The sequence below is a fragment of the Bison bison genome, unplaced genomic scaffold (assembly GCF_000754665.1).
Source record: "Bison bison bison isolate TAMUID 2011002044 unplaced genomic scaffold, Bison_UMD1.0 scf7180017864371, whole genome shotgun sequence".
Lineage (NCBI taxonomy): Eukaryota > Metazoa > Chordata > Mammalia > Artiodactyla > Bovidae > Bison > Bison bison.
Window position 1 is genome coordinate 14,693,664 of NW_011494943.1, and position 13,094 is coordinate 14,706,757.

The window sequence follows — 13,094 nt, forward strand, 5'->3', positions numbered from 1 at the left end:
CGATCTATGGACTTCTTTCATCATGCAAAGCTCTATATCCATTACAAAACAACTCCCTGCTTCCCACTCCCCAGCCCGGGTAACTGCCATCCGACTTTCTGTTTATTTGAATTTGAGTACTTTAGATAGCTCACGAAATGGAATCACTCAATATTCGTCTTTCTGTGATTGGCTTCCCTAGCTTAATGGCCTCGAAGCTCTCAGATCTAAGTGAGGGCCATTTGCCTCTTGTTCTCCTACTCCCAGGTAGATGTAGCCCTTTGACGTCCCAGCTCATTGGGGAACACTCTCCAGTTAGGGCTCCACCTCAGCCAGCTCTGAACTACGATTTCTGCTCAGAAGATCAATAAAATGAAGGTGCCCATTTGGCAGAATCATCCAGTGGTTTGAGGGCAAGAGCAGCTTCTGTAGGGCTCATCTCTCTGAGGTTCTTTATTCCTTCTGGCCTTGTGATTCTTTACTCAGTTGTTGAAGCTTCAGTGCTTTTCAGTTTTTTTAAAAAAATATTGATTTCATTGTTAGTTGTTTTCAGCAGAATGGTGGACCTGAAAAATAGAACCTGTTTTCCCAGACATCAGACCTCTGGCTTCTGGTGTTTATTAACATCACCTAGCTCTTGGACACCCATCCATTCTGGGGCTGGATGGGGTTCATATTTGGCATACTTTGCTCATGACCAAATCAGCCTTTTGTTTAAACATACCTCTGGCAAGAAATCATCCTAATTGACAGTGGAAGCTTTAGGCCCTCCCCTCACAAGACTCAAAATCAGTGTTAAAACCCAAGGTCTTGTGCTGGTGGCTTTGGAAAAGGAGACCTGGTGAGAGAGAAATGACCTTTATTGACATTTCAGTTCCTGAGTGCTTGAGAAAAGGTTGTCCTCGTTTATTTGAGTCCAGGTATAATTGAGTTGAGATAGTAGAGGGCAGGAGGCTACTTTTTTATGATGCTAGATTATCAGATGGATAACTAATTTTTATTTCCCGATCCTGCTGGTCACATGCTAGCTGTTGAGAACCACGCTCTTAGCTCTCTCCATGCTGGTGCATGGAGGGCCAAACCAAGGCCAGGACAAGCAGGAATAACAAGCATGCATGACACGCTTGAGGAGGCAGATCGATGTGGTGGTGAATCAGGACATGAGTATCAAAAGCCCATGTCTGACCGGCTCCCCACCCCCTCCTCATTCAGTGCTGTGTCCTTGGCACAGTCACGTAAAGTTCCGGACAGCAGTCAGGTGCTTTTTCCCTTGACCTTGGCTGTAGGAATGTCAGTTTTACTGGCCCCAGCCGCCCGCCCATGAAGGATGGAGAAGGGGGGCTTGGAGGACTCCCTAGGAGGAAGACGGAGCAGCCACGTGGTGATCAGTTTTGTCTAGAACCCAATCCATGGATTCTGGTTCCAGGACATAGAGTTATCCAGCAGTTTGGGTCCTTGAAGCAATCTTTGTTTATCTGACCTAGCCCCCTCATTTGCAGATGAGCAAAAAGGCTATAAGATTTTCTTATTTTTAAAAAGTTATAGTGCTGCTTTAGCCTCATGTGGCTTGTTTTAGTAAAACCTGATTTGGGAGAGTTTATTCCAAACCTCTGAAGCCACTGCTTGAGCCCTACAGAAAGACGTTAGCAGTGGTGAGCCACACCAGCACCTAACTCTTCAGGAGGCCCAGCTCAGGCCCAGTTGGCTGACACAGGCCACTCAAGATGACTGTTCTCTTGCTCTCTGTACATCCCCTGCTCTACCAGTGCCTACTTCACCTACACCTACTCAGGACTGACCCACCTGCATATTTGCCCCAGGCCCCAGCTAGTGACTGTTCTTACCAAAAGGGGCTGTAAGGGGCATGCCCCGATGCTAGTTTCCCTGGTTACCAATGAGCAAACCTGATGTCAATTCCCCCTATAACTAGCCATCTCCCCTTCCCTTTGGCAGCAAAGACTGCTGCCATGTCTTGCTCACTACCCATTGCACATGGTGGATATCGCTCCAGAACCTTGCTTCAGACATGTAAACTCCCCCATCCAATAAACCATTGATGTCTCCCTCACTGAGTCTGGGCTGTTTCTTCTTTGGTCTTGAAGCTGGGTGAGTACAGCATTGTAGGCCTGCAGGGTGCAGCCCAACAAGATCTGAAGACAGTCTAGTCAGAGATCAGTTGCTGCTACTGCTACTGCTGAGTCACTTCAGTCGTGTCCGACTCTGTGCGATCACATAGACGGCAGCCCACCAGGCTCCCCCATCCCTGGGAAAGTCAGGAGGCCCGACTATGTGTTGGTGGGTTGGGCAGATGGGCCCCTAATGGCCCTGTCTCGTTGCTGAGACCACAGGCTTCTGGAAGCACTATTGTTGGCCCTTCTGGACGGGGCCTGACTTTGCCTGCAGATTCCCAAACCATCCCACCTCAACTCCAGAAGAGCCTCTCCACTCTTGCTCCCCGGATGACTCGCTTCCCTGTTCAGCCCCGGTCATGCTCTCTGGATTTGCACCTGTGCCCACTGTCACTTTCACCACCAGCCTTAGAGTAGCAGAGCCTTTCAGACCATCCTTTATGTTATTAAAGCAATTGAAATAGCTTAGCTTTCAGCCTACTGAGAATTACCAAAAACCAAACTTTCTTTTTAAATTACCTCTATAATTTTATTTTAAAATTACCCTTGTAAAAGTGAAAGTGGCTCAGTCGTGTCTTTGCCACCCCATGTGCTGCAAGTCCATGGAATTCTCCAGGCCAGAATACTGGAGTGGGTAGCCTTTCCCTTCTCCAGGGGATCTTCCTAACCCAGGGATCAAAGCCAGGTCTCCCGCATTGCAGGCGGATTCTTTACCAGCTGAGCCACAAAGGAAGCCCAAGGATACTGGAGTGGGTAGCCTATCCCTCCTCCAGCGGATCTTCCCAACCCAGGAATCAGACTGGGGTCTCCTGCATTGCAGGCGGACTCTTTACCAACTGAGCTATCAGGAAGCCCCTATAAAAGTCGGTGACCATTAAAATGAAAAATGTGTTTTGTACTTGGCATTTTTCTTCTTCCTAAGCCAATAAACATGTTGGCTTTGAGATAACAGGGAAGGATTGTCCTGGACCAGCAGCTGTGTCTTTCCAGCTTACTGCCAGCTCCTGGATTTGAATGTTTTGTCTGATCAATAGAAATTCTTTTTTCTTGGCTCCAATGGAGACGGGAGAGCCTGAGGATCATGAAGGAGCTTGGACAAAACTCTATTGAAAAGTTTTTATGAAAGTAATTTCTCAATCAGTAGTTTGAGATGTGTCTTTCTTGTGACTGGGCTCTTGAACTGTAGTTCTTGTCATCACTGGATTATTGCCTGTTTCTGGGAAATAGTTTTTCCTGCCCTTCCTCTCCTCCCCACCCTGATTTTTCTCCCCCATCACCTACAAACAAACACAGGTTTACTTTTTCTTTTGTTTTGGTAGTCTTAGTTACTAGAATTTTGAACCTGAATGTTTGGTAGAAGACTTAAATATAGGAGTTCTTCAAAGTAAAGGAGCAGGCAGCACAATGTTGACTCTATGGCAAATTACCAGGGTAAGTATCAGATTGGGTTCTGTACTCTCACCTGTAAACATAAACATAAGAGTTTGAGATTTGGACAGTCTCAAAGTCATTGGTCCCTCGTTTGACAGATGAAGATTCCGAGGCCCAGAGAGGTCTTGGCTTGTTCAAGGTCCCACCAAGTCAGCTGGATAAGGATCAAGTGTCAGAAGCCTTGTTTCCTGGCCCCGAGGCTGCCCTTTCCTCTCTTCCATGATGCCTCACTCATGCCAGCCCTCGCCCCCAACACCCACCCTCCGTCCTGGACATGGAGAATAGACCCATGTGGCAGGACACACCATGCCCATGCTCGTCTTCATGCCTTCGTCCCTTCTTTCTAATCAGGCCTGTCCTGCCAGCCTGCCGTCAGTTTAAAGGAGCAGGCGGGTGTCCTGCCTCCCGTGCTGCTCTCACCCTCCTCAGAAGGCCTGCGGGTCACTCCTCAAGTGCATTTTAGCTACTCTGACAGTCGTGCTTTCCAGATGGTGGTGGTCATTTCCTTCTGGTAGGACCTGTCATGATGCCTGGTTTCCTATAAATGGGCCCTAAGTGAATGGAGTGGGGGACGGTGTCATGCACTGGGTGTCACAGGTAGGCTTGGCTTCTTTTGCTTTGCTGCTGAGCTTTTCGGGTGTCTCTTATCTCCACAGCGACTAAGCAACGTCGCCTCCGTGTCTCTCACCCCAGCTCTTAGCAGAGTTCTCAGTTGGTGGTAGGTTTCAGCACTGAGACTTCATTTTCCTGCCCTTGGATTCAGCTGAAAATACAACTTTGCTTTATCTTGAAGTCTTAGAAATGGCCATGTCTTCATGGCTGCCTAAATACTCTGGCCTCGGGGTACCTACCATTTGGGAAATAAGCCAGCCGGTCACAGCAATTAGTTTGCAGATGTCCCTTGCCACCCTTGGTTACTCTGCTACTTATTTGCAGTGTCAGGCTATATGAACATTGGTGGGAGACACAAGGCAAATAATTGTTAGGATTGCTGTGAAAATTGCAGTGAAAGCCATAACCCTCCAGGATTCACTTTTTATAGCCAGAAAGCCACTGGTGAAATTTTTGTTCTGAGATCCTCAAAATCGCCAGGATGCTGCATTTTATCCTGTGGGAATTCCGAACTAATGCTGGTAACAACTGTCGTGCAGGTCTTTCAAGCCTTGCAGTATAGAATTACTGATAGAAATGGGCCAGTTAACAGGGAGGAAACGACGACTTAGATGTTGTGAAGGAAGACAGGTTGTATGGCATTTATAACACGGGTGGGTAGTTTGCTCATAAAAGAGAATGCCTCGCTGGAATTTATCTGATGAAAATTAAACCACTAAACCTGCTCAAGTGAGAAAGGGTGGCCATCTGCCAGGTAAAAGTATTATCACCATTTAGAAGTGAGCTTTAGCTGCACTCTGGTCCACACAGGACAGTGTCTCCCGTGGAGAAACCACTTTCTGACTTTTGGTTTTTCTCCCTGTTTTCACAGAGCCTGAGCCCTTGTGAAGCCGGCGATGACAAGTCTGAATGGTCGCCATGCCGAGAAAACCCTTGACATGCCAAAACCATCAGCCCCCAGAGTGCACGTGCAGAGGTCCGTGTCCCGAGACACTATTGCCATCCACTTCTCGGTGTCCGGGGAGGAGGAGGAGGAAGAGGAGGAGGAGTTCCGGGAGCTCCTGGAGGAGGGGCTGGACGACCAGACCGTTGTAACGGGGCTCGAAGCCAAGGAGGACCTCTACCTTGAACCCGGGGGTGGCCATGACCCAGCTGGCCCCGGCGCCCAGCTCATCCTGGCGGATGGCCTGTCCGTGTCCCCCGCCGTGGTGCCCGTCTCCGAGAACACCGTAAAGCTGCTGGAGCCCCCTGCTCCGGCCGCACAAGTATTCGGTACAGTGCCACTGGCTCTGTCCCCGGGGTCGTCCTCGTCGGGGCCCATAGCTAGCTCTCCCAGCGTGTCCTCCCTGTCCGAGCAGAAAACCAGTTCTTCCTCCCCGCTGTCCTCGCCTTCCCGGTCGCCCATCCTCTCATCCAGCGCCTCGTCCTCCACGCTTTCCAGCGCCAAACCCTTCCTGAGCCTTGTGAAGTCCCTGTCGACCGAGGTGGAGCCAAAAGAATCCCCCCACCCGCCCCGGCACAGGCACTTGATGAAGACGTTAGTCAAGTCTCTGTCCACCGACACCTCCCGGCAGGAGTCCGACGCCGTGTCCTACAGGCCCCCGGACTCCAAGCTGAATTTACACCTGTTCAAGCAGTTCACGCAGCCGCGGAACACAGGTGGGGATTCCAAAACTGCACCCTCTTCCCCTCTGACGTCGCCTTCCGACACGCGCTCCTTTTTTAAAGTGCCCGAAATGGAGGCCAAGATCGAAGACACTAAGCGACGCCTCTCGGAAGTCATCTATGACCCTTTTCAGCTTTTCAGTAAGATTATAGGGGAAGAAAGTGGCAGCCACAGGCCCAAAGCCTTATCTTCAAGTGCTTCCGAGCTCTCCAATCTGTCCAGCCTGAACGGTCACTTGGAAAGCAATAACAACTACAGCATCAAGGAGGAGGAGTGTGACTCCGAGGGGGAGGGCATGGGGAGTGACCCCGGCGTCCCCAGGAGCGACCAGCCACAGGCCTCCGAGGAGCCCGCGAGAGAGGCGGAACCGAGGAGCTCCCAGGGGAGCGGGCTGAAGGAGGGAGGCCCGAAGACCAGCTCCCTGGTTCTTGAGAAATGCTCTTTGTCTGCCTTAGCGAGCAAAGAAGACGAAGAGTTTTGCGAACTATACACCGAGGACTTTGACCTGGAACCGGAGGGGGAGAGTAAAGCTGAGAAACTCCCAGAAGGCCCTCTCAAGCCAGAGGGGCTAGCGGACGATGGCCCAGCTCTGGACAGTGACCACGAGGTGGACTCCGCCGCGCAGCAGCTGGAATTACCCGTCAAGACGCTGGGCTGCTTTGTCCTGTGCGTCTATGCGTACCTCATCCTCCCCCTCCCGCATTACGTGAGCGGACTCTTTCTGGGCGTTGGCCTTGGATTCATGACTGCAGTCTGCCTGATTTGGTTTTTTACACCACCAAGTGCTCATAAACATCACAGATTACATAAACATCTACAACACTGGAACCCAAGATCTCTGGATATCAAAGAACCTGAGATCCTGAAGGTAAGCCTCTCTGCAGCTGCTGGCTGGCATCCAGCCTCATTGTAGATCTGACTGTATCCTTTTAGTTCACTGTCTCCACAAGTGTTTGCTCAAGCAGTGTTTCTAAGACTTTGGGATCTCCAGGCACCCAAGACTTGTTTGGTAAACCTCATTCTAGCTCCTGTTTTGCCAGTTCACCAGGTAGCTTCACAAGGATCTCCATAGCTCTGGAGCATTTCCATTCGTTTCCATTCCGATCTCTCTCTGAATATGCCAGGCATTTGCTGCCTACTGAGGATTCGTGGTAGCTGAGTCTGTTACGGTTAAATATTCTTGAGGGTAGTGCTTCCCTGGTGGTCCAGTGGTTAAGACTCTATGCTCCCAATGTAGGGTGCTTGGGTTCGATTCCTGGTTGGGGAATTACATCTTGTATATTACAGTGAAGACTTGGCACAGCCAGATAAATAAATAATTAAAAAAAATTTTTTTTGAGACCCTGGAGCAGGGTTAAAGACTCCTGGAATACAAGAGAAGGGAAGGAGGAAGAGAAGACGGATTTTAATGTCAGGGTTGGGCTGTTACACGCTGCTCTGTGCACAGTGGGGCTTGGGCTTGAGAAGGAGGCATTACCTTTCTGTGCCTGTCAGATTTTAGGGTTTGGACCTCCCGAGGAGTGCCTGAGGCAATTCATTGGAAAGAAAATATTAGAGCTTCCATTTGTATTTATTTCCATGTATTTTAAAAGTTTCTGGTGCTTCTATATGTTTCATAATATACACAATTGAAAGCATAGCTGTAGCTTATATAGGTCATAAGTTAAGCACATATACTTTTTTTTTATATATGTATTTTTAAATTTTAGTAAAATACTCCTAACAAAATCTACCATCTTAACCATTTTTAAGTGTACAGGTCAGCAGTATTATGTTTAATATTCAATCACATTGTTGTACAACCATCATCACCATGCACCTCCATATCCTTTTCACCTTTTAAAACGGAAACTCTAAACCCATTAAACAATAACCTCCTATTTTCCTGGCTATTGCCTAGCTCCTGGTAACCACCATTCTACTTCCTTGTTGTTTTTTTTTTTAATACTCTAAATATGTCATATTAGTGGAATTACATAGTATTTGTCTTTTTGTGACTGGCTTGTTTCACTTAGAATAATGTCCACAAGGTTCTTCCCTGTTGAAGCATATTGCAAAATTTTATTCTTTTTTAAGGTTGCTATTGTATGTATATGCTAACTACATTTTGCTTATTTCTTCATCTGTTGATGGACACTTGGGTTGTTTCTACGTTTTTGCTCTTGTGAGCAATGCTGCTATGAACGTGGTTGTACAAAGATATGTTTGAGACCCTACTTTCAAGTCCTTGGTTTGTGTACCCAAAAGTGAAATTGCTGGATCGTATGGTAATTCTAGTTTTAATCTTTTGAGGAACTGCCATACTATTTTCTACAGTGGCTGTACCATTTTACATTCTCACCAGTAGTGCACAAGGGTTCCAGTTTCTCCACATCCTTGCTGACACTTGTTATTTTCTGATTTTTTGATAATTCAAAGCTTGTTTGGTTTCTCTGTTAACAGGTTTTTCCTCCTCTCTGTTTAAATGAGTGCTCCAAAAAAGGGCACCATGATCTCTATTTACTGCAAAACAAAAACCCCACAAAACAAGGGGAAGAACTCTGAGTGCAAAATACTGTTTGTTCTGCTTTATTTTTTAATTTAATAACCTTTTCCCCTTATTTAAAAAAATGCACGATCAATGTTTAAAGAAACACAGAAAACTCTAAGGAAAAAATTATTCTTTATCACAGTAGTAGGAGGGAATTATAGTTAATACAATATATAATACATACATATACATATTTGGTGTATATCCTTGTTTTTTCCTACATTTCTACAAATATGAGTACATCTATCACACATGAACTCTTTTTGTTTTGGTTCAATGGGATCATATACAGACATCTCAGATATATTATGGGTTGAGTTCTAGACCACCACAATAAAACAAAATACTGCATTAAAGGAGTCAGACAAATTTTCAGTTTCCCAGTGCATGTAAAAGTTCCGTTTACACTATACTGTCGTCTGTAAAGTGTGCAATAGCATTCTGCCTAAAAAAACAATGTATGCACGTTAATTTAAAAATACTTCAGGAGACTTCCCTGGTGGTCCAGTGGCAGACTCCCATGTTCCCAGTGCAGGAGGCCCGGGTTTGATCCCTGGTCAGGGAACTAGATCCTTCATGCCGTAGCTAAGAGTTGGCACAACAACAAAAAAGATATATGGTGCCGGAACTAAAGATCCCCCGTGGTGCCATGAAGATTGAAGATCCCATGTGACTAAGACCCTGTGCAGCCGAATAAATAAAAATACTTCATTGCTCCCCAACTTTGTAAATCTACTGTACTTCCATAAAATATATATTTTTTTTAAAGTTATTACTGAAAAAATGTCAGCCATCAGCTGACAGTGCAGGGCTGCCACAAACCATCAATCTGTAAACACACAACGTCCGTGAAGCTCAGTAAAGCAAAGCGCAGTAAGATGAGGTATGCCTGCGTTCTGCACTTCAACCTTTTCCCCCCCTTTCACATGGCAATAGGTTAAGAGAGTGTTTCTTTTTTAAGAGAAGCTGGTGCTCAGTCTTGAGGCTGTGACACACTTAAGTGTAGCATTCATGTAAGAAGTGGAGCAAAAGTGATCATTATGCATGGTTGCTAAGCTTTTCCGATAAGGGTGGTGCCGCGTCTACCTGAATTACATGCCCTGTAAGTTAGTGCTAACTTTAGCAAAGAAAAATGCTGCTTACACTGCTTCCAGTGCCTAATGACTGACTGCAGTATTCCGTTTAAACTGATTTGAGCTCTTAATTGTCTTGGGAAGATTTTAATTTTAATCCGTCGATCTTTAGTGCTGAGACTACAATTTACTAAGTTTTCTACTAATTAGTCAAGAATTTACTAACTACACAGAAGATGCCAAAGTTATGGCACAGTGTGGTTGCTTTGATCTGATAATGAAACAGTAAAGGCAGCACTACGAAGCTGAGCACCGACAGGGGCCTGGCTGAATGCTGGGTATAGTATCTCATTTAATCCTCACCACCGCCCTCTCCAGTTAGGTAACGTGCTCATGAGGATGTGGACGCACGGAGAGGGTAAGTTACTCAACCAAAGTCACCCAGGGGAGCCAGGCAGGACTGAATTTTTGTTTTCTTTTTAAGGAAGGTGTTTTACCCTTGGTCCCTGCGATAAACATATTTGGATTTTCCTTGCAGAGAACAAATACTTCAGTGGTGTCATGGACTGACACCTGTAATTTAAGAAAATTGTACGTTGTAGCCTGAGGTCTTTTGTTTGGTGCACAGGGCTGTTTTTAGACACCTGGCTAAATACATTCTCTATTTTAAAAGGGGCCACTACCAAGAATTGGAAGGGTAGGATGTGTGTTGCAAGTTGAAGATTTCAAATGCAACTGTGCTTTGGGCTTGATTAGTTTTACTGAGTAGGAAATTACACTCTGGGGGAGCATTTTAAAAAGATGACGCTTTAGGGACATCCCTGGTGGTCCAGTGGTTAAGAATCCACCTTGCAAGGCAGAGGACAAGGGTTCAATCCCTGGTCTGAGAACTAAGGTCCCACCTGCCAAGGAGGAACTAAACCCGCTTGCCACAGTGAAAGATCCCGCACGAGGGGATGTCCTGTGTGTCACAGCTAAGACCTGACGCAGCCAAATCGAAAAAAAAAAGACACTTTAAAACATTTAGCAGTGTTGACATTAAATTTAGGACACAATCTTGTGATAAGAAAAGGATAGTATAATGGAGCCTAACTTTGAGCATCTGTCTTCTGTTCCATTTTCTCATTGGACATTGTGCTTTCTGTATGAGGTAGGATAACATTTGCTGTAACAAATTAGAAGTCTGTTCCTTGCCTTCTTAACAGTCCAGTATAGGTGTTCCTGGCGGTAGGTGGATGGGGGCCCATGTCGGTTAGGAGCCCAAGTTCCTTCCATCCTGTGGCTCGGCAAACTTCTTAAACAGCTAGGTAGTAGATATTTACCCCAACCCCAGGTGGTGCAGTGGTTAAAAATCCCCCTGCCAATCAAGTAGATAGATGTAAAAGATGTGGGTTTGATCCCTAGGTCGGGAAGATCCCCTGGAGGAGGAAATGGCAACCCACTCCAGTATTCTTGCCTGGAAAATCCCATTGACAGAGGAGCCTGGGAGGCTGCAGTCCATGGGGTTGCAAAGAGTTGGACATGCCTGAGTGCGCACATACACAGAGTAAATATGTTAGACTTACGGCTCTGTTTCTGTTGCAACCCACTTAGCTCCTCGTTGTAGCAGAAAACGAGCTGTAGGCCATATGTGAATGAATGAGTGTGGCTTTGTTCCAGTAAAACTTCATAGAAACAGGCCTTGGGCCCAGGTTGCTGACCCCCGCCCTAAGTTATTAGAGTTCCTTGCATCCAGCTGGCAGAAGGGGAAAGAGAAAGCAAAGAGAAGGTGTACCTCCTTAAATTCCTGGACCCAGAAGTGACACACATCACTTCCATTCATGTTCCACTGGGGTGAGCTAGTCCCACAGGCCCTCTACAATGCTAGAGGCCCTGGGAAATCTAGGACTCGGTGGGGCAGCTTCTTCTTTGCAGTGGCTCTATACTATGGAAAGGGTGAAAGTGTTAGTCGCTGAGTCGTGTCCAGCTCATTGTGACCCTGTGGACTATATGGACTGTAGCCCACCAGGCTTCTCTGTTCATGGAATTCTCCAGGCAAGAATACTGGAGTTGGTTGCCATTTCTTTCTTCAGGGGATCTTCTCAATCCAGGAATGGAACCTGGGTCTCTTGTAGTGCAGATTCTTTACATTCTGAGCCACCAGGGAAGTCCCTTCCCACTATGGAAAGAGATGCCTACATTTTGAAGGCACGGCTAGCCTTCTCTACCTCACTTTCACAGAACTTATCAGAGCTAGAGTTGCTGTTTACTGTCTGTCTTTCCCAGGACACCATAAGCTTCATGAACGCACAGGCCATGGCCATCTTGTTCATCACTGTGTCCTCAGCCCCTGACATGTACTAGGCACGTGTTAAGTGATGGATGGATGGATAGATGGATGAATGAATGAGGTTTTAATCTGAAAATGTGGGCAGTAAGTTAATATTGACCCTGTCATCTCCCTAAGAAGTCGCTTTTTAAAAAAAATCCCTGACACTTGCATGTTTGGGGAAAAACGTTTAGTCAAGCTTTGAGGGGGCTGATTCATGTTGATATATGGCAGAAACCAGCACCATATTGTAAAGCAATTATCCTCCAATTAAAAATAAAAAGATTTGAGGGACTTACCTGATGGTCCAGTGGCTAAGACTCCATGCTCCCAGTGCAGGGGACCCAGGTTCGATCCCTGGTCAGGGAGTTAGATCCTACATTCCCACATGTGGCAACTAAGACCCAGCACAGCCAAATAAATTTTTTTAAAGAGATTTGATAAGAGTGATCTTTCAAGAAGATAAAAAATAATTACAATTAAAAGTACAGCTTATGGAGAGTTTTTTCTTTTTCCACAGCAGTGGAAAGGCCAGGATGGTCCATCTTTGACAGGGTTTGAAACTTGATGTTTGCTGCTTAGAAATCGCCTGGCAGCAAGTCTGCTTTCCTCTTACCAGTGCTCATACAGTGAGTGCAAAGGGAGTAAGGAATGAGGAATCCATGCCAAGTAGAGCGTTGGAGAGATGGGGATGGTGGCGTGTTTGCAATTTCCATTCCGCCTCCAGATTTATGGCTTTTAAAGTGGTGCAGAAGACAGGCCTTGGTTTCTTTATAAAGCAGTTCTGTGAACCTGTTTCTAGTGGGAGTTGAAAGAGTCACTTTTTGAAAAATGGCTTGATTTAGGGGATTCATCAGTGGGTTTATTTCCTGTGCATCTGATGCTATTTAGTTTTTATAAAGGACATAATGCAATTCTCGAGGGCAGGTAGGGAATATTTTTTAAGCATTCGGTAAGACAGGAGACTATAAAACATCATTCTATGGTAGAATGTGCTAGTACAGAGGCCCAGCCCCTTGATCTGCAGACTGCCTGCCCTTCATCTGGAAGCTCCCAAATATGTCAGGCAGGAAGCTTGGTGCTCCGGACTGTTTTAGGAGCCAGTGTGGTTTGAAACCTCTGAACCATAGAAGTTCTCATCGATGGGCCTGGGAAGTCCTTGCAGCCTGGACTGAGAGCCTGGTTCCTTTATTGGTGTCATAAACAATTCAAGGAACACTGCAGTTTTTCTTTGATGTGCCTTCACATGACAAGGAAAAGGAGAATAAAAGTAAAGCTTTCCTGTACTTATCCAGGTGGTTTTATTATTCCAGCCACACTGCAGGCATTTGTATTTAAAAATGACACTGCAGCAGTGATGAGTGTG

At 46.2% G+C, this 13,094-nt stretch overlaps 1 protein-coding gene across 1 annotated transcript in view; it reads left to right on the plus strand.

The window, feature by feature from the left end:
• Nucleotides 1–13,094, plus strand: part of TEX2 (testis expressed 2) — a 103,145-nt gene that overhangs the window by 30,621 nt on the left and 59,430 nt on the right. Inside the window, exon 2 of the mRNA XM_010856416.1 lies at nucleotides 5,023–6,685. Coding sequence (XP_010854718.1) covers nucleotides 5,048–6,685 — 1,638 coding nt within the window. The 5' untranslated portion in view covers nucleotides 5,023–5,047. The remainder of the gene's footprint in view (nucleotides 1–5,022; nucleotides 6,686–13,094) is intronic.